Source organism: Platalea leucorodia, assembly GCF_965183815.1.
Source record: "Platalea leucorodia genome assembly, chromosome: 1".
NCBI lineage: Eukaryota > Metazoa > Chordata > Aves > Pelecaniformes > Threskiornithidae > Platalea > Platalea leucorodia.
In genome coordinates this window covers 164,309,676-164,329,156 of record NC_138823.1, presented here as the reverse complement: position 1 = coordinate 164,329,156, position 19,481 = coordinate 164,309,676, and the positions used below count along the sequence as shown (strand labels likewise).

The window sequence follows — 19,481 nt, the reverse complement described above, 5'->3', positions numbered from 1 at the left end:
AAATATATTAGGAACAAAACCAAAAAGAAATCTGCCTCAGAAAAGGGAAGACTTGAAAACAACAGACTCAAGTTGCCGGTTTTGCTCTACCTGGAAACAAAACACATGGTGACAGCAGACATTCATTCATTCTAGTCAGACATCAAATCTCAAAGTTTTCCCAGATTTGACCAGCATAATAAGGGCAGATATGTAGAAAAACAAACACCAGCAGGTTCATCAAATTAAGCCTGAATTTTACGCACAATGATGAGTTTTTCACAAGTGGTTGCTGCTATAATAATAAAACCTTTTTTCTGCTGTAGAGTAGACCTGCGGATGGATAAAAAAAACTACTCGGTGTGTGCACATATCCATCCTGCCCAGACTCCCAATAAAACTCTACAACATGACCGCCTCTGCTCTGATTTTGATCAGGATGATGAGACTCATATCAGACTAAACAATGACAGGTAACGAGATCGTTGCAGTTTGCAGTACCACATGGGTAGGTTTCAAACAGAACATGGCGGACGTGCGTGCAAGGAGTAGTCAGACAGTACCTCACACTTTAAACTAGCTTCAGACTAGTTGGTTTAAGCATCTGTAGTTGCCTAGGTGTAACACCATCAAGGTCAGTGTGGGCTACTTTATGCCACTCCGACTGCACTACAGTTCCTCTCACAGAAGAGAAGGCCTAACTTCTCGTTATTATTCCACTGACCTGATGAGGCCCTTGAAACATTTATAATCTAATCTCCCAGATGAATTTCCACTAGCAGATGAATTATTAAAAAATGAGGAGGAAATCTGGGCTTTTACTATTACCATTGCTTTAAATGTTTTATTTGTACGGGACATTCTGTACAAGACAAAGTTAAATATACTTTTTGTACAAAGGTGACGTATATGACACCTTACCAAAATAGCACCTCTGCTTACATATTCATCTACATATACAATATGCCATGTCTGTTGTGAGCTAAGGGTTCAGTTTTCAGCAGAGGGTGTATTTTTTTATGCCACAGAAGAAATGAGAATGAAATTAAGACATCATGCAGACCAAGCGTCAATGTCACCTGTGTCGTTTAATTCTGCATTACCAAACGGTTGCTGTTTCGTTCATTTCAGGAAGTCACATTCATTGGGCAATGAAAAAGAAAATGAGAAACAATGAAGAGGAAAACATAATTAAAAAAAAAGAGATCCATGCTGCTGGAACAGGATATGATTCTACACAGATCTGTGCAAAGGTTTTTGCATCGCCATATAACATTTTGCATTGCCTTGTCTGATTGATTGACTCAAAAAGCCCTGTAATGTCTTAAGGGAAATAACTAACTTCTGGTCCTTTATATGAAATAAAAATCTGTAAGTCGTCTTCTTGATGCAGATAGTGACCGAGGTAATGCTCTGGCATTTTTCTGGGAAGAACTAGATCTAAATTAATGTTCTGGTTGCACATTTCTTCCTGATGGAAGGATGCCGTAGCAAATCTCAAGAGCCATCTCTCTTGCCTAGCAAGGACACTGCCACTGAACCCTGGTGAAGGGAGATGCTGCTTTTAGGCTCCAGGAGCAAGGATGGTGGAAGGCGCTTAGCAATGCTGCGGTTCTCAGTGCTCCAGCTTGGTGGAATTACCCTACACAGGTGGCGGTTTGGGGAAGTAGGCCAAGTGCTTCATTTCTGCCTTTGTGAGTGAGGGCACGGGTGTATCTGGAGTTAGTTCATCTTAAACAGATGACAGGTGGACAGTGGACTTTGCAGAACAAATATACATGGATACAATGACAGATAACAGGTAAGAAAGACCTGTCTCACTGAGATTCTGTTGTCATAGAAATTAAGTTTCAACAAAAATACTCTCCATAACCAGTGATGAAGGAGCCTCAAAGTTCTTTGCAGCCTGTTTTAGAAAGAGGGTCAGAGTTCAGGGCCTCTCCTCATCTTCATTTACCCTCCGAGATAAACCATAAATCACAATCTATTTCCAAGCCCTATTCACTAATCTATACTCTTTCTTATACCCTGAAAAATCCTTACGTCTTCATGGGTGAAATCCATTTGAGGCAATCCTCTTGGGCTCCCTTTATACTCATCATCTTACAGTGTGGAGCACAGTTCTCATCCTAAAGCAAAGACACATCACAACCTGATATCTCCCCTCCTCTGAACAGAGGAGAACAGCTCCTCTGAACACGTCTGCGCTGTAGACATCCATATTTCAGTCAGACGAAATCTGGCCTGACACAAAGCAGCTCCATGCTTCCCCAGATGAACACCTATCTTTGCTGCTCTTCTATCAGGGAGTGGAAGGTAATCGCCTAACTGCTTTAAAGTAAATGGTGTAGATTTACTAGACTGGAAAATCCAGAAAGGAATTTTTTATTAAAGCTGGTTCCAAAAATCTTCCACCATTTTTCATCTCTACACTCTTTTCTGTCCAAATGCATTCTGCAAAAAATCTTATTTTACATTGTAGGTGCTCTGTGAGGTAGGTGGGAAAATCCAACTATATTTGCCTTATGAAACAAAGTGTGGACTATAGCTCATAGAAATTTCAAGAGGAACAAAGGCTTTGGATCTGGGATCTTTGACTGTTTGGGACCTCCCACTCCCAGAAACACTGAAGATTACACCGAGGCAAGTGCTTCCTGGGAAACTGGAGTGCTTGAAGTATGGATGATGAGTGTATCTTAAAGGCAGTATTGAGTCCACCTGTAGCTGACAGTACAGACGTGTCCCTATATACATAAAGACAAAAGCGTTTGCCAGAGGCCATGTAACCTCCCTGTAGCAGTCAGGAATGAGCTCAGATCTGATGCTGCCTATGCCTCAGAGGCTGAACGGGAGATCTTAATCTCACAAAGTTTAAAGAAGTTTGCCTAGCTGATCTAAACCAAACAAATTACATTACACTGAATTAAATAAAATTAAAATAACTGAAACTCCTAGATGCTTTACTGTGTATAGATAGTTTGATGTGAATGGGAAGAAACATTCAAACACAATCTAAACCTTTCTGATACTCCGTTATGGCTTATATTCAGGTTGGTTTCCAAATCTAGCTCAAGTGCTAATTCCCCAAGATTTGTATTTGCATAGTCAGTTTGGTATCGCCCACACTACACACAGTAAGACTTGAATTTTTGTTGGAAATTGATTTTGGAAAGAGCAAGTAGTTTATCAGGACTCAGAGGAGTTTGCATACTGACTAGGAAGAAGGTGCTATGATAAATATCAGAAAGTAAAAGTTCTTTATTAAACTCTCATGAAATATTCACTCTCAAGAGAGAGGAATAATTCTAGAAACACCATTTATCTGCCTTTTTTCCAAGGCATTTTTTCCAATCTTCAGTTCAGTAACTTGTCCCAGTTTTGGTAAAGTGTTGCCAAAATACGTCACTTAAATAATTCGTTTCACAATACAAACTGCTGTTTCAGTACCTTGTGATACATCTTCACAGTACATCATTTCAGTACGTGCACTTTATTTAATCATGAAAAATGGTACTTATCACAGATAGGCACCATTTAAATTTCAAACCTATCAGCTCTTCTGTTTTCTTGTAATTATGAAGAAGCAAAGCACAAATCTTACCTATCACTTTGGTGTAAATAAGCCCTAGTGTATAAGTAGTTACAATGGTATAAATGTAAACTGATACAGCTATCTCTCATCCAGAAAGAAAAATGAGCTACATCAGTGTGAGGCACTGTTACACACCAATTGCACCCAGTATAAGGAACGTACTAGTATTATTATTCTGGTAACACAAAACCACAATCCTTACTGCCAATTTTATGACACAAGAACTTTGTATAGGTCAAGTTTTATCCGAAAAGACCATATGGTTATCAGCCTGTTCAGTGCAAAACCAGACTTACTAATATCAGGTAAAGAAGTTAATATATATTTCTTGGATGATATTTTATACTTGCATTGGAGCTTTGTAGGTGAAGAACTAGGCAGTACGGAGAAGGCATGTACAGTGACAGAAACCTGGGTTCAGCATCTTTCATCAGATGTTTTGAAACAATTGCAGGATACAGAGTGGATCCAGAAACAGACCTCAAGGGGACGTTGACAACTTCACTGCTTCATCTGTAACCTTGATTTGGCGGTGGAAACTCAGTCTACTCTCAGAAGCTGTACCTTAAAGGCAGTGACAAGGAATTTACGTAAGTGTTGTTTATATTATAAGCAAAATATCTGAAGCACGAGGTGATTGAGGTGAAACTCTTCCAGCCTGCGAACCATGTCATTCTTCCTCATCGTAAACTGCACAACTCTTGTCCTATTTCCTGTATTGGTGGGAATAGGAATGAGCTAATTCAGTCATTTCCTTTTTGTCTTTACAAATAAAGTGCAGGTCAGGTCAGTCACAAGATTGGTTCTGTGCCATTCCAGTCAATAACAGCTCCTTGCCACCTAGAAATGAAAGCAATCATTTTATATCCATCAGCTAATCAGGTCATTGGAATGGTAACCCAACACCCCTCAACCACCCAAAGAACCTTAGAGAGTTTATGATGGACTCACTCGGGGTAACTAATCACATCTCAAAGGGAAAGGAAGGGAAGTGAGGTACTTGTGCCCCCTAATTTTAGGTGCCTAAGTTTGGAGGTCAGTCTCCTTACCCTTCCTCCAGTCTCTTCTATGCAATAGAGAGTCCTCATCATCAGTTGATTCAGAACAAAAGTACCTTGGTTTTGCAAAGACTGTAGGGAATCCCCAAGCTGGGTACAAGAATTAATCCTATATAATCAGAATGCTCAGTCTCAGTCTTCAGAGTGCTTCCGAATGCTTCAGTCTCAGTCTGACAAAGACCTGAATCAAGACTCAATGAAATCAAGATGACGCTCTCCAGTGACCTCACTGGGTTGAAGTGAGTCAACTTACTGTACAGTCAGCATCACTCATTGCACCCTTGTCCGTGGCATTTGCAAGATCATGGTCCAGATCTTCTGAGAACTAAACTATTGCATTCCCAGTGTCAAGTATCTAGATCTGGTTTGAAAATCTGTCTCAGAGTGCATGTGCACAATAGTAAGACATTGGTGGGGGGGTGGAGACAACAGTGAGTTGCCAGAGTGCCACATTCTTTCTGTCACTGAGGAAAGGATGTGTCAGCAGGGGTATGGCAGCTCAGTCCTTTCACTGAGCAAGTCAATTAAGTGTAAAACAAAACCAAAACCTGAATTCATGCAGTATTCAGTGCAAAGTCTCAAAGGAAGTGACCATATGAGGGCTGTTGTGAATTTTTTCCTTCTTTTTTTTATTTTGCGGAGAAAATAAAAATAAAAAAATTGCAGAAAGCCTGTCCTCATCCCAGGGCTTAGCAGGAATACACAACAGTGATGCCTCACATCTTAAGCTAAAAGCGGAATATGTTTTAGCTGGGGATATTCGACCTAGTCTGGCATTTGCCAGTGTGGAGAGCTGTCTCTGCCAGAGGTTCGGAATATCACCTTACCCCCAGAACAACCAAATGCAAGGGGGAAGTACAATCACCACCTTCTGTCCCCATTGCATTTTTCTGGTAATGTCACCAAATCATCCTTTATCTTTGCGTACAATCTTCCCAAGGCACCACATTCTATCTCACCAGGGTGATTAAAGCTTTGAGAGGAATCCACAAAGACCCCACAGAGGCCAAAAGACACTGAATGAAATCTGGTCTGAGACTACGCTATACTCTGGGAAAATATTAACATGTGCTGATACCATTTTTGCCGTTATGGTTTAAGATGTTGTAATCGCTATGCAGTGAGGAACTGGCCTTTTTTAAAAGAGGCTTTCAATAAAGAGTTTAAACAGAAGGTGATATTCTGAAGTAGGACTCAAGGTAACGTTCATAATAAGCCTTATTTTCTGTGTTTATTTTCAAAGCATTTTTCTTGAGCTGTTTATAGACTGAAAATTAGTCCTTGGCTGTTTGCTCCTATGCAGACAGCTTCAAAACTTTTTTTAGATACTGAATCTGCACAAGAAAAGGTGTCAAACAGTGAGGAACCTCACTCACAGTGCTGAACAAGTCTTTTCTTTACAGACAGAAACCAAACTGTCTGGACAATGCGGTGTGATCATTTCCCCAAACAATCCTGCCACAATATAATTCAAATGGAACCCAGATTCTAGCTGCTGATTCAATTATAATTCGTCAGATTAGCAATACGAAAACTACATTTGACCAATCTGGTTCAACTACAACCTCATCCAAGGGTCATGGAGTTAACGGGAACCCAAAAGGAACTGGTTCAAGCCCTGAACAATGCTCAGTCCGGAATAACATTCAGAGTATCATCTCCTGTACTAATCATTTGGTATTGTTTTAGAGCACACCAATAATTCAGGATGAAATGCCCATGCTCTCCTCTCCTCTTATCCACTAAATTTCCACTGGATGTCTCACTTTAAAGCCAAACAGATGAACTAAAGTATCATACAGCCCCACTATCACAGGGGAAAGCTGATGCTAGAGGGTTAACAGAATATACCGCTGAATTCAGATTATAATATCAGATCAAAGTTTTATTCCCCTCAGGCAGAGCTAACAGATGTTATTTCCGCCAGTGCAGAGAGACGCCGAGGATCGTGACTGTGATATAAGAATATTCTTTAGGGAAGAATGGGATAAGACGTCTGCACGGCATCTCCAAACAACCCAGGGATGCACATTCCAGACGTCTCTTGGTCAGAATCTGACTGCTTCTACAGATGTCTAGGGCTGAAAGCCACAATAAAAGTACATGTACTTGCACTGACTCTTTGGTTGGGAGCCTGCAGGTTAAAGTGATACCTGTTGGTGACTAGTCGTTCTAGCCGTCTGAAGTGTTACCTGCTTTAAACTCAAATCTCGCTTTTCTGACATTTTATAGAATAGGGACTAAAAACATGAGCCTCCTCCTCCTGCAGAAGCAAAACAACCCTTCTCCTCTGATAATAATAATAATAATAATAATGAAAAAAACTAGATACAGAAACAGTCTATTACATATGCAGTTTTCCCTTTGGGAGAGGATAAGAGAACAAACAGCAGACAGATGTTAGGCATACAACTCAATGCCCTACAGGACAATGGTGTTCAGGTATTGGGGTAAACAATGGGTAAGGGATTAAAACAGAACTGAGTCATGTGAATGAAAGGAAAAACCCTAATCAACATTTAGAAACAACATTTAATCTTCTCAGTTCGGATAGTTCAGACTGTGAAGTTCTCCACACTGCCTGAGAAATGATCCTGGATTTTTTTACGAGAAAGGTTTGATAAGGAGTTTCATCATGAATGTTTGGTCAAAATAAGCAACGGCTCTTTGCTTGCTTGCTTGCTTTACTAAAAATCAGTTTAGGAGTGTTTTCCATCGTTGTACAATAGAAAACATTTCTTTTTTATCTCCCAATTTGTTAAAATATTGGTTAGTTTGGGTTGTTTCTACTTTTCCTTATATACTGTTTGATAGTTGGAAGAAAAAGTTCTTAAAACAAAAAGGAAAAATAAAACATAAAAAAACCTTTAGCAGCAAGGCCATGCTTAAATAAATACGCTCAAAGCAAATGGAGAATACTGAAAACAAGGAGCCAGACCGATCAGGGTAAATCAGACAGTCCTGAGAATGGTACAAACAAAATAAATTGACACTGGAATTTGCTGGTAATTTACTTCTCCAGTAGATTAAAGCAGGGAATTTAAAATAAACAAACACCACCATTACAAAAACCGTATAACTTTGATACAATGCCAGGAATGGAAGATGTTCTAAGAACAACTTTAAGTAGTTGCCTGCTTTATTCACCCCCAGTGTGTGGGTTTCTGAGGCTGTATATGATTTATTTTAGTTTGTGGTCATGCTTATGTGTCACTAGAACAGAAGAATCAACACAATCTACATGTGCAGGGAGCCTGGACTAATGTCACTGCTGTCATGTTACAGGATGCCTCTTCTACTTTTCTGTAATTTATAATGGCAGCCCTGCATGAACACACTATTTGGCAGCTGTTGTCCTTATTTTTTGTTTGGTGTTTTTTTACAGGACAAATTATGGCAAGGAGAGGAGGGAAATTACAAGAGAAATCTGAAGCTGCTTGGCTTGCTGATTTAAAAATGTTACGGTCTTTGACAATGAGGCTTTTACTTCTTGCTCCAAAGATATTCAGATAGCAGCTTTCGAAGTCCAGCTGAGGGAGTTGATATAAATCTGATTTTTCTACCCAGTTAAATTTCTCCATTTTGCTTCTTTCATGTTTCACTAAACTGAAAATGTTCTCATTAGCTTCAGTATGACTTGGATAAATTGCTTAAAAGTCCATCTTTTAATATCATATTGATCTCAAAATAGCCATGAAAATCCTAACACGACAGCAACTAGCCTTGTATGGCTTGTATCAGGAATAGTGTGGCCAGCAGGACCAGGGAGGTGATAGTGCCCCTGTACTGGGCACTGGTGAGGCCGCACCTCGAGTGCTGTGTTCAGTGTTGGGCCCCTCACTACAAGAAGGACATCGAGGTGTGGGAGCGTGGCCAGAGAAGGGCAACGAAGCTGGGGAAGGGTCTGGAGCACAAGTCTGATGGGGAGCGGCTGGGGGAGCTGGGGCTGTTTAGTCTGGAGAAGAGGAGGCTGAGGGGAGACCTTATTGCTCCCTACAACTGCCTGAAAGGAGGCTGTAGCCAGGTGGGGGTCGGTCTCTTCTCCCCAGTAACAAGGGATAGGATGAGAGGAAACGGCCTCAAGCTGCGCCAGGGGAGGTTTAGGTTGGATATTAGGAAAAATTTCTTCACCGAAAGGGCAGTCAGGCACTGGCACAGGCTGCCCAGGGAAGTGGTTGAGTCTCCATCCCTGGAGGTATTTAAAAGCCAGGTAGACGTAGTGCTCGAGGACATGGTTTAGTGGTGGACTTGGTACTGATAGGTTAACAATTGGACTCGATGATCTTAAGGGTCTTTTCCAACCTTAATGATTCTATGATTCTATGATTTAAGGAGAGAATATGACCTATGAATTGTCAAGAATGACTTCACAAAACACGGTGTTTTGTAATCTTGAGAAACTCTTGTGCTGCCCATAGACACATGGAAAGTTTGAGAAAACTAAGACTGTTGAGCACAAGGCTTCATGCATTGAGAATGGTACCCAAATCCCTCAGTACAATTATATTTTTCAGAAAAGACTGATGAAGATGGAAGAAATTTTCTTCTTTTCTCATTATACCTCTACAATAGGAATCAATAATTTTTGGGAATCTAAATTTAGATCTATTGAAATCAAGTTGTGCTCTCAAACTGAATTTGGCTCAGTCAGTTCTTGCTGATGTAATGAAGTTTCCTCTAAGAATGAACTGAACGTCTTAGTTGGATGTTAAGTACAATAACGCACCATTAAATGTGTAATACATATTATCACAGCCTAGCCTGTTTAGATCCTTTCTGATTTTTAAGCAGTAATTTTGCAAGATTACTTGCTGCAATATTTTTACCACACTCCAGCCTTACATATATTATTTATATCAATAACTGAATATATCTGCATGAAAAACTCTAGTTTCACTTACTTTGTCCTAATACAGTGCTCAAGCGGAGGAGTAAGGTCATTTTCTTTATCTTCAGCACACATCTGAGTTGTGTCTGCAGAGACATATCAGATATTATTAGTGGCTGGAGTATACTTCTGTTCATATAGAATACCGCAGTAGCTTCTAGGAACTCCACCCACAGAAGTGACGGACTACCACTCACACTGTAAATCTCCTAGCCCACAATAGGCACGTGTCCACTTTGGATTGAAATATGCTGGAAGATGAGCACTGCTGGTACTTGAATACCATCTCATGCTCTCGTTTGCACCCCAGACAGGGCCAGGAATGCTCAGAGTAGATACCATGACTATGGCTCTTTGCAAATAGCATGGGCTTTATAGCTGACCTAAGAGTGGACAGTCTGTCACTCACTGCTTTGCCATCTCTTAAACCCTTTTCACTCGTGGTCTACTGACTGTTCATGTGATGGCAGGCTAAAGGCTGAAAGGGGGTGACTGAACGCAAATGCTGTTGGGAATGATCCCCAGACTGTGCCCAGTATTAGTTTTTTCTGGGCCAGAAACTTGCCCAGAATTGTGCTGACTACTTAACAGTAAGGATGATTGTGGGACAGTGTTCAGACTCAGGCCCTGACCCAGGTTAGTTTACTAATATAGAGATGGTTTCAAGGAAAAACATGGATTAGAAGGTGAAAGAATACGCTGGAGGGTTGTCATGAGGTTTTTATTTTGCAGTTGATGTCATAATTACTAAAAAAGCAATTTTCGTTACTCAAATACGAAGGACAGCAGTAGTCCTACACTTGCATAGGAAACCCCAAGTCCAGTCCAAACTGGGTTAAGATTCTTTCACCCTGGAAAAGAAGGTTATTCCTTGATTGTTGGGAAGGCAATGCACAGATGGGAGAAGACGATGTTGTGTTGGATATAAGAGAGCTACCACAGGCTGTGAGCATTCCTTCGGGATGGAGAGGCAATTGCACTGTTCTGGGGGAAACAGAGAGGTCAGTGTCTCAGACACTGGATCTGTCAACAGTGAAAGTAGTCGCTGAACTTCCCAGAGAGAAAACATCCTGCGAGCGGCTTGGATGTCAGTCTGCTCAGCTGTTTCCTGTTTTGGAGTAAAACATTTTAACTGCAGCAGATTAGGATTTTTTCTTTTTCTCCTTTTCTGTCTGTCACCCAGCCAACAGCCAGGTTGTGAGCAACAAACGATGCCAAGACAGGGTGTAGGATATGGGTCTGCTTCAGTGAGACTGATGTAGACAGGATGGGAGGCAATTGCTCTTACATTCACAGCTGCCAGTCTCAGATATATCTGGCTTCCTCATGTCATAGAGAGAACCTGGCTCTCCCTTGTCTGTTGATCTTGTTGGTATAAATACATGCAGAAAACTCTGAATGACTGTAAGGGCTGGAGTAGTAGGAAACAGACAATATTTAAAAGTACATGAAGTACTGGCAGTTTTCTCCTAGATCCTCAGGAACTTAGAGGTACACAGGAATCTTTTAAGTTTCAAAGGGCCTCTTTTATCCTAGTATTGAACAGTTTATTAGAGGTCTCCAGTAGTATTTGGATCCCTCTCGGAATTCCTGATACTGATGTTCTGGATCTTCTCATAGTAAGAAGAAACAACCACTGTCCCGACCATAGTACTGGTAGCAGGATAGGCATATGGCACAGATGTCTTTCCCAGTCATTGCCAACTTGGTGAATTTTGTCATTTTTACACTTGAGTTCTTCCAACCAGGAGGTTTGAATGGAGGTTTTTCATACAAAGGAATAGGAAAAAGTGTCACTAAAGGTGTATTTTACAGGAGCAGGCAAGGAACGTTTAGCTAAGTTAATTAACTAGCAAACTGTGTTAAAGTGTTTCATATAACTCATTTATAGCAAGGCACATTGATGTTACACTCTTCCATCAAGGGCCACAAAAATGATCAGAGGGCTGGAACACCTCTGCTATGAGGAAAGGCTGAAAGAGCTGGGGGTGTTCAGCCTGGAGAAGAGAAAGCTGCGGGGAGACCTTATTGCGGCCTTGCAGTACTTAAAGGGGGCTTACAAGAAAGATGGGGGCAAACTTTTTAATAGGGCCTGTTGCGATATGACAAGGGATAATGGTTTTAAACTAAAAGAGGGCAGATTCAGACTAGATAGAAGGAAGACATTTTTTACCATGAGGGTGGTGAAACACTGGCACAGGTTGCCCAGAGAGGTGGTAAATGCCCCATTCTTGGAAACATTCAAGGCCAGGCTGGATGGGGCTCTGAGCAACCTGATCTGGTTGAAGATGTCCCTGCTCATTGCAGAGGGGGATGGACTGGATGGGCTTTAAAGGTCCCTTCCAACCCATACTATTGTGTGATTCTATGATTCTATGATCTCTTATATCTTCACTTATATTCTAAGCTAAGGGTAGTGAGAAACTGAGTGCCAGCACAGTGACAGACAAACTTGCTATTCAGGAGATACGATGAGTACAGGTTCAGAAGAGTGAAATCTGAACAGACAATCACTGAAAGAAGAAATACTGCTCATAATTTAAATGGCTACTTTAGGAAGTGACATTTTAGTAATCGCCTTTCCAGAAGACTTTTGCACATTTGAACAATCTCATCTTAACTGTGGGAAAAAACTGTTCTGAAGGAAAGTGTCGTAATCAATATACTAGCTTTCCCTAGAAGTTGTCTCCAGTATCTGAACCTCTGCTAATTTCACTGCTTGTGCTATCCTCTGTGGCACCTGCAAAGGGGCTGAGATGGTGTCTATGGCTCTGAAAGAATTTTCTGAGAAATTCAGTTATAGTCTTAACAATTATTCAGCTGCTTTCTGAAAACACCTTTAAAAGGATACTGAGTTGAAGGTATGCACCAATGAGATATAAGAATGATTTATTATAACAGATGATTGTACAAAAATTCCCTATATCTTCACTTGGAGACAACACATTGTAAATGTTAACATAGGTAGGCGTTAACTGTATGTACTAGAAAGGAGGAGCAGTATCTCTCTGAGCAGTACAACACACACTTTCACACAAGTACTCTCTGTGACATATAACAAACATCCCAGAATCTCCACTCAGTCCCTAAACAGCTGAAAAAAGAAAATGAGAAAAATGCAGAGGGTTATTAATTTAGATACACTGGCTTGCTTGCTTTCTCTGCCCATCAGAAATTTCTACCCCAATGGAAAGGATTAAAGAACCTTCGTCCATTGAGGATAGTATGTTGAACCCACTAGCAGGCATTGCCTGCTTTTAGGAAGGAACTTCATATTCCCTGTCTACATTTTGGCAAATGGTTATGAGTAGGAAAAGCAGGGCAAATTCTCAATATAAAGTGGCAATTGCTATTACCCCCAAAATGTAATTTTATTCTTTCTTTCTGGCTTTCTTGCCTTTCTTGCCCAGTGTAATTTCTTCAAGATTTCCTGAAATGTGACCTTGATTGTAATCTTCCTAATTATAAACAAAATTTCCATTTCAAGGAATTCACCTTCTTGCTAGTGAAAAGCAAACAACTTTGCTAACCAGCACCAGTGAGATGTGGCTGTGGAGCACCCAGGACCTCATGCTGTACCTCTAGGTAACACTGCCTAACCATCATAGCTTGTTGCTTTTTCCACAATGGAAATACCAGCAATACTTAGTATTCTGATATTTCCATCTGCTACTGTATTCATGGTTTAGATGTATGATCAATGTTACCTTTTGGATGTAAAGTAATTTCAGTTTTTCTCCAGACCTAACAAAGGATTACTGTGCAGCCAGAACTAGGAAAGCGTTTCCCTAGAATGATGAAATTATTTGCATTTTACAGCCTTTTGCAGAATTTCACAGATAACAAAAGGCTTACTAGGACACATCCCTGGAACACAACAAAAAGATGTCTACCTCTCAATGCAAGTTTAGTCTTTGAGGAGAAATATACAGATATGCCATGCCAGGTTAAACAGTAAAGAGAAAAATTTACACAAACTGAGCACTTTCTCATCCAGGGATCTCAGAGTGCTTGGTAGCTCTGGATTTTGGAAACTTTCCTGATTTATTAATGATGAAATTATAGGTAAGGACGCCTGTTTTGGACCGTATGTTACATGGTACAACACAATAGAAAAAATGTGTCTCAATCTCTCTAGTCCTATGCTGAACTATATCATCTGGGTCACTTACAAAGAATCTTTTATCTGGGACAGACTGTGTGGGAACCAGATGGCAACTACAGTCCAGTAAAGGTTAAGCATTTTTTTGAGATAATATATAATGCCATCACTACAATAGAATGACAGGGATTTTAATTAAAATAAGAGGATAAATAACAGACAGAAAGACGACTGAATTCACTACCAAATCTTGTGAGATGCTAAAGTCCCCAGCACTCCCATACAAACAGCTTTGCCACATAGACTCAATTAGAACATACAACACCCATGTATAACTCATCCTGTCCAAGAACCAGAGTGTAGGTGCAAACAAGGAATACAGACAGCTTATTTTTAAAGAGTGGACTACTATAGAGTGGCTCCTTAAGATTGAGAAGGAATTTGATTAGACTGTATAAATATATTGAAGGAAAGAAAACAAAAGATAAGTAGGATATTATTAGCAAATAGGAATTTAGTGGTCAAGAATGTCTTAATATGGCAATAAGTAGGAGCTTTCTAAGCATCAGAATATTTCTTGTCCAAATGCCTTCCAGTTGGAGAAATACGTAATTACTGTAAAAGCAGCTGCATAATTTGGCATGGTTTCCTGAAAGAATGAGTGCAATAAGACAGATCTTTTGCATGCTGTTTCCAGGTATGCTGACAAGCAGGTATGAGACTAGACTTTGTTAGCAGATTACTGCCATCTTCTGAAGTAGCTGGTTTTGGAGGCAAGGATTTCATGCTTCCCTCTCTGCTCATTTTACTACAGCCATGTAGGGTTGAGGAACAGGACACTTGTACATTCTGCCTGTAGAAACGATGTGAGATGTGAAGGAGAATGGGAGTAGTTAAATACGGTTTTTAGTCCTGGGAGCATGAATAGGCCAGATCACAATCTGTTCCCTGGAAATGAGTGTCACTGAAAGATTTACCAGTCTGTATAAAGTAGCATATGCTCACTTTTAACCCTTTAAAGAGCTTATCCTCAAAATTTCCTTGTGAAATCTAATTTCCAATTAATTACCAAAACTAATTACGGAAATTAGGAAACAGGCATACAAATAACCTTTAATGCCTGAGATCATCATTGTATGTATTATTGTTTTCTTCCTTCTGATGTGATGCTGTTGCCACCACCAGAGATGAAAAGCAGAGTTACTGAGTTGTACATACCAACCGTTAACCGTATTTCTTCTTCCTGGTTGGCCAAGCCATCATAATAATATAGATCAAATCTCCGCTCTGTTTTCCAATCACCTAGTAAATCCTTTTCCAAACAAAAAAGCACACTGAAGTGGCTTTCACTGCATACCAACCAAATCGGGTATTTAGGAGTCTTCAAGTAACAACCAACCTAAAAGAAAGATACAAAACATTAGAACATCACAGGGGGCAAGGGGAGAAACAATTCATTGTGGAAAACATGAGATTTATAAGATCTCTTATTTATTACAGTCTACAAGCATTAATGAAGGCTCACTATATACTGCTGATGAAGCAGATCAGGACAGCCCTGGTAAATCATGGAACATATAAAGCAAGTATCCGGCCTTGAGCTCTAGGCAGGTAATGAAATCCAGCTGTAGTATCCTTACAGCAAAAAGATCATATCCCAGATGATCAGAACGAAAAGGAACCCTGTCCTCTGCAACAGCTATAAAACCACAGTGAGTTTAGGTCAGGAATACTACACGAGATCAATGGGAGACTGTGCTCTTATGCAACAGTATCTGGAAGCCAGGCAAGAGACTTCACCAGATCCCAGATGACATGAGACACCCCTGTGTGGGCAACTAAACTGAGCCCAAAATCTTTTCTTGGATTAAGAATATAAAACATTCCCTTCATTTTAGCATCTTCTTCTAGCTTCACAGTCCAGATATGTAAAATATTTTCAGCTACTAGAAGAAAGCAATAACAGAAGCACTTGTTTAGATTCATTATACTTAAAAATGAAATATTCTCAGCTGAAAAAGCCCAATGATTTCTTTACCAGATGCCTTTTCTAAGCCTTTGCCCTCCTTTTGAAAGTTTGAAAGTATACTTGTTTATAAATATCCTAAATATTCTGTATGAAATTGGATATAATTGATTTTCATACTCATTACTGATTTGAAGTATTCTTCTTAAATCTACCAACTATTTAAAATGTAGACTACTACAGCACTTCTTTGGATTTGTAATTGCTTTTATCTATATATGTATCCATTTATCAATTTAATCAGTTTTTTCTGCTGCTTCACCCCATAGTCTTTAAGGTTCAAGTCCAGCAAATTGAGGCTAGTTTTATGTATATTTAGGTTCATATCTATTATTTCTCATGGAATTTATGTTTTAAGGTAGAAATATACATGCTTTAATAGCAGGGGGAGTGTATTTATGGCTTTGAAACTCAATATATGCTGATATAAAATGAATCATGGAATTTTCCTGCATCCCCTGAGGTCAGTGAGTATCTTGTAGTATTTTCTTCACCTCACGCTAATGTGTTCTGAGACAGATACCACGCTCCTATATCATGCTGCTGCTTTAGAGCGGCAGTATCAGTTAATGATTTTAGCCCTTTCAGTAGTAAATAATAGAGTAAAGAGAGTGATTAGATTGCTTAATGTAGCAAAGAAGCCTTATTTCTTCCAGCTGGGATTTTAATATTCAGCTACAACAGATATTTGTTATTAGCTATATTCCTGTCACTGAAAGCTGTATTCTAAGTTCAAAATAATACTGTTTTTTTTCCCCACTGAATTATTTCTTTTTTTATCTTTGATAAATTGCTCAGGGAAACTAAAAATAAAACTTTTTGCTTTCAGTAGAATGTTTCTGACTATGGCTCTTCTTATTATTCTTATAGCAGACAGAATCACTACTGTGCAGGATGCTGTGTATAACCATCTGTATTTTATCCCCAGGTTTATGTATCCATCCTTTGCTAAACAAACGTTGCACTGCTGGCATATTACCAATCCACAAAACAAGGAATGGCCACCAAGTGTGCAAATATATGTGCATAGAAATATAAGACCAGTTTCTGTCTCCGTAATACAGACACACAGATCAAAGAAACTTTGCTAGGTCAGAGGTTCAGGAAGTTTTGAACAGGTTTGCATAGTAACGTGGAAAGTGATATAATCTACAGAAATCATCTCTGTCTATTGCTGCCTTTACCGCTATGGGATTTAAATTATGCTTCAGCATATGCAGCGGGTGCTAGTGAAAACTGGAAGACTTTTAACATAAAAATTCTCATACATGTTTTCTAGATATAGATTCATGGATATAGCTTCTACAGTACGGCCCTCAGTCCTTCACCTTGGGCATGCGGGTGCAAATGTCATCCAATATAGTGCTAAAAGGCAAAAGACAGCATATATGCTGTTGTAATTAAAAGTCTAAACAGCATCCTAAGTGATAAGGAATGTGCGGGCTTTTTATTATTGAGATTCAGAATTTATATCTGGAGTGTTATGAGAGTACAAAATCAGTTATTTTCCCAATGAGAATTTCTTCAGATGTTAGATAACAAGTCTCTAGCTAATTAACTGTTCCCTGACTCATTACTTTGTTAGTATCTATTTAAAACAGCCTTTTGTACAACAGTTTTGCTTTTTATGTATATTCTTGGCTTAAAAGTACAGAATTTTTTTTTAAAGCTTACAAAAATACTCGTAATAGGAGTTATCAAGAAAGGAAATATGCACACACAACAAAAGATGGCAAATTAGATGGATACAGATGAAAAGATTCAGTCTCACAAACATGCATATTTTAGTCTGCAGCTAAATCAAAGCCAGAAAAAGGAACAGCCAGTCTTCTCCTAAAAATGTGTTCTTCCTACATATGTTTGCTAAAGTAACATCCAAACTTCATCAAACAACATTTGACAAAACAAGATTAAAGAGACACAGAACTGTTTCAAAGCACACATCCACTCCAGTTCTTACTCACATGAACAGTCCTATTGAAGTCAGGACAAATTGTTCAGATGAGTAAGGTCTGAAGGAACATTTTCCAAATATGTATAGTTTTCAGTTACAATGCTTGCAGAACAAGGTGAGGGCATGAACTTTAAGACAATTGCAGGTCAAATCCTCATCTCCCATAAAAAGGGAGAAGCCTTCATTTCATTTACAGCAATTATACTAGTTGAGGATTAACTGCTGCCTTTAACATCAAATTGCATTCCAGGTGTTGGCTGGTCCCTACAGGTGTGCTTCTCCCCAAAACTACTGGCCACTCTATCCCACTATCATCACCTTCCAAGGACTTCTGGCTCTCCAGATACCTCACGTTATTCCTACATTAGTAGATTAAACAGGCCCAGGATTTGTTTCCCAGCTTTAAGGTCATGGAATGGTTTTTATCCATAAGGCTAAAATTTCTTCCTCTTCCCACGCATGTTACTTTGTCTGGACTATAGGGACGATCCCTCTCCCATAGCATTCCCCAAATCATGTCCAGATTTTTTTCCACAAATATGGAACCATGCTATTGACAAAGTAAGGACAATCCTCATTGTGAGGATTCCTTTGCCCACTTCTTCAAGCATCAGTTTTTGAGTGGACTAAAAGTATGGCCTCATTTAACTGGTCAAGCTGGTGAGTGGTGAGTGCTTCTTCAGTTGGCTAGCCAGGTTGGTCGGTGATAGTGATCCCGGAATATAACAGGACCTTGAAGCAGGACAGAGAAGAAAAAGCATGAACACCCAGTGTTCTGACTCTGGGAAACTGCCCTCAGGGACAAGGGAGCAGAACAGCTGGCAGAGCTGGCAGATCTTTAAGGAAGCTTTCCATAGAGTGCAAGAGCTCTCGATCCCCACATGTAAGAAATCAGGAAAGGAAGGCAAGAGACCGGCATGGCTCAGTCGAGACCTGCTGGTCAAACTAAAGGGCAAGAAGAAAATGCACAGGCAGTGGAAGCAGGGACAGGTATCCTGGGAAGAGTATAGGGATGCTGCCTGGTTGTGGAGGGATGGGGTCAGGAAGGCCGAGGCACCGCCGGAGCTGAACTTGGCAAGGGATGCAAAGAATAATAAGAAGGGCTTCTATGTCAGCCAGAAAAGGAAGGTCAAAGAAAGCATACTCCTCCCTCGCCCCGATGAGCAAGACTGGCAAACTGGTAACAACGGATGAGGAGAAGGCTGAGGTGCTCAACAACTTCGTTGCCTCACTCTGCACTGGCAGCCTCTCTTCCCATAGCTCTCAAGTGGATGGACCTCAAGGCAGGGACTGGGGGAGCAAAGTCCGTCCCACTGCAAGAGAAGATCAGGTTCGTGATCACCTGAGGAACCTGAACATGCTTAAGTCTATGGGACCTGATGAGATGCATCCCAGAGTCCTGAGGGAATTGGCTGATGCAGTTGCCAAGCCACTCTCCATGATAGTTGACAAGTCATGGCAGTCAGCTGAAGTCCCTGGGGACTGGAAGAAGGGAAACATTGCACCCATTTTAGAACAGGTAAAAAGGAGGACCCTGGGAACCACCGACCTGTCAGCCTCACCTCTGTGCCTGGGAAGATCAGGGAGCAGATCCTCCTAGAAGCTATGCTAAGGCACATGGAGGACAGGGAAGTGATTTGAGACAGCCAGCACGGCTTCACCAAGGTCGAGTCTGCCTGGCCAACCTAGTGGCCTTCTATGATGGAGTGACTACATCAGTGGACGAGGGAAGGGCTACGGATGTCATCTATCTGGACTTCTGTAAGGCCTTTGGCACGGTCCCCCACAACAGCCTTCTCTCTAAATGGATGACACATGGATTTGATGGGTGGACTGTTCGGTGGATGAGGAATTGGTTGGATGGTCACATCCAGAGGGTAGT

The 19,481-nt window shown here is 40.4% G+C and overlaps 1 protein-coding gene across 1 annotated transcript in view; it reads right to left on the bottom strand.

The window, feature by feature from the left end:
* Window positions 1-4,255: 4,255 nt before the first annotated feature.
* Window positions 4,256-19,481, bottom strand: part of MINDY4 (MINDY lysine 48 deubiquitinase 4) — an 80,788-nt gene continuing 65,562 nt past the window's right edge. The window contains exons 16-18 of the mRNA XM_082309643.1: window positions 14,838-15,018; window positions 9,531-9,603; window positions 4,256-4,411 (exon numbers count right to left, since the gene is read on the bottom strand). Of these exons, the coding sequence (XP_082165769.1) occupies window positions 4,363-4,411; window positions 9,531-9,603; window positions 14,838-15,018 (303 nt within the window). The 3' untranslated portion in view covers window positions 4,256-4,362. The remainder of the gene's footprint in view (window positions 4,412-9,530; window positions 9,604-14,837; window positions 15,019-19,481) is intronic.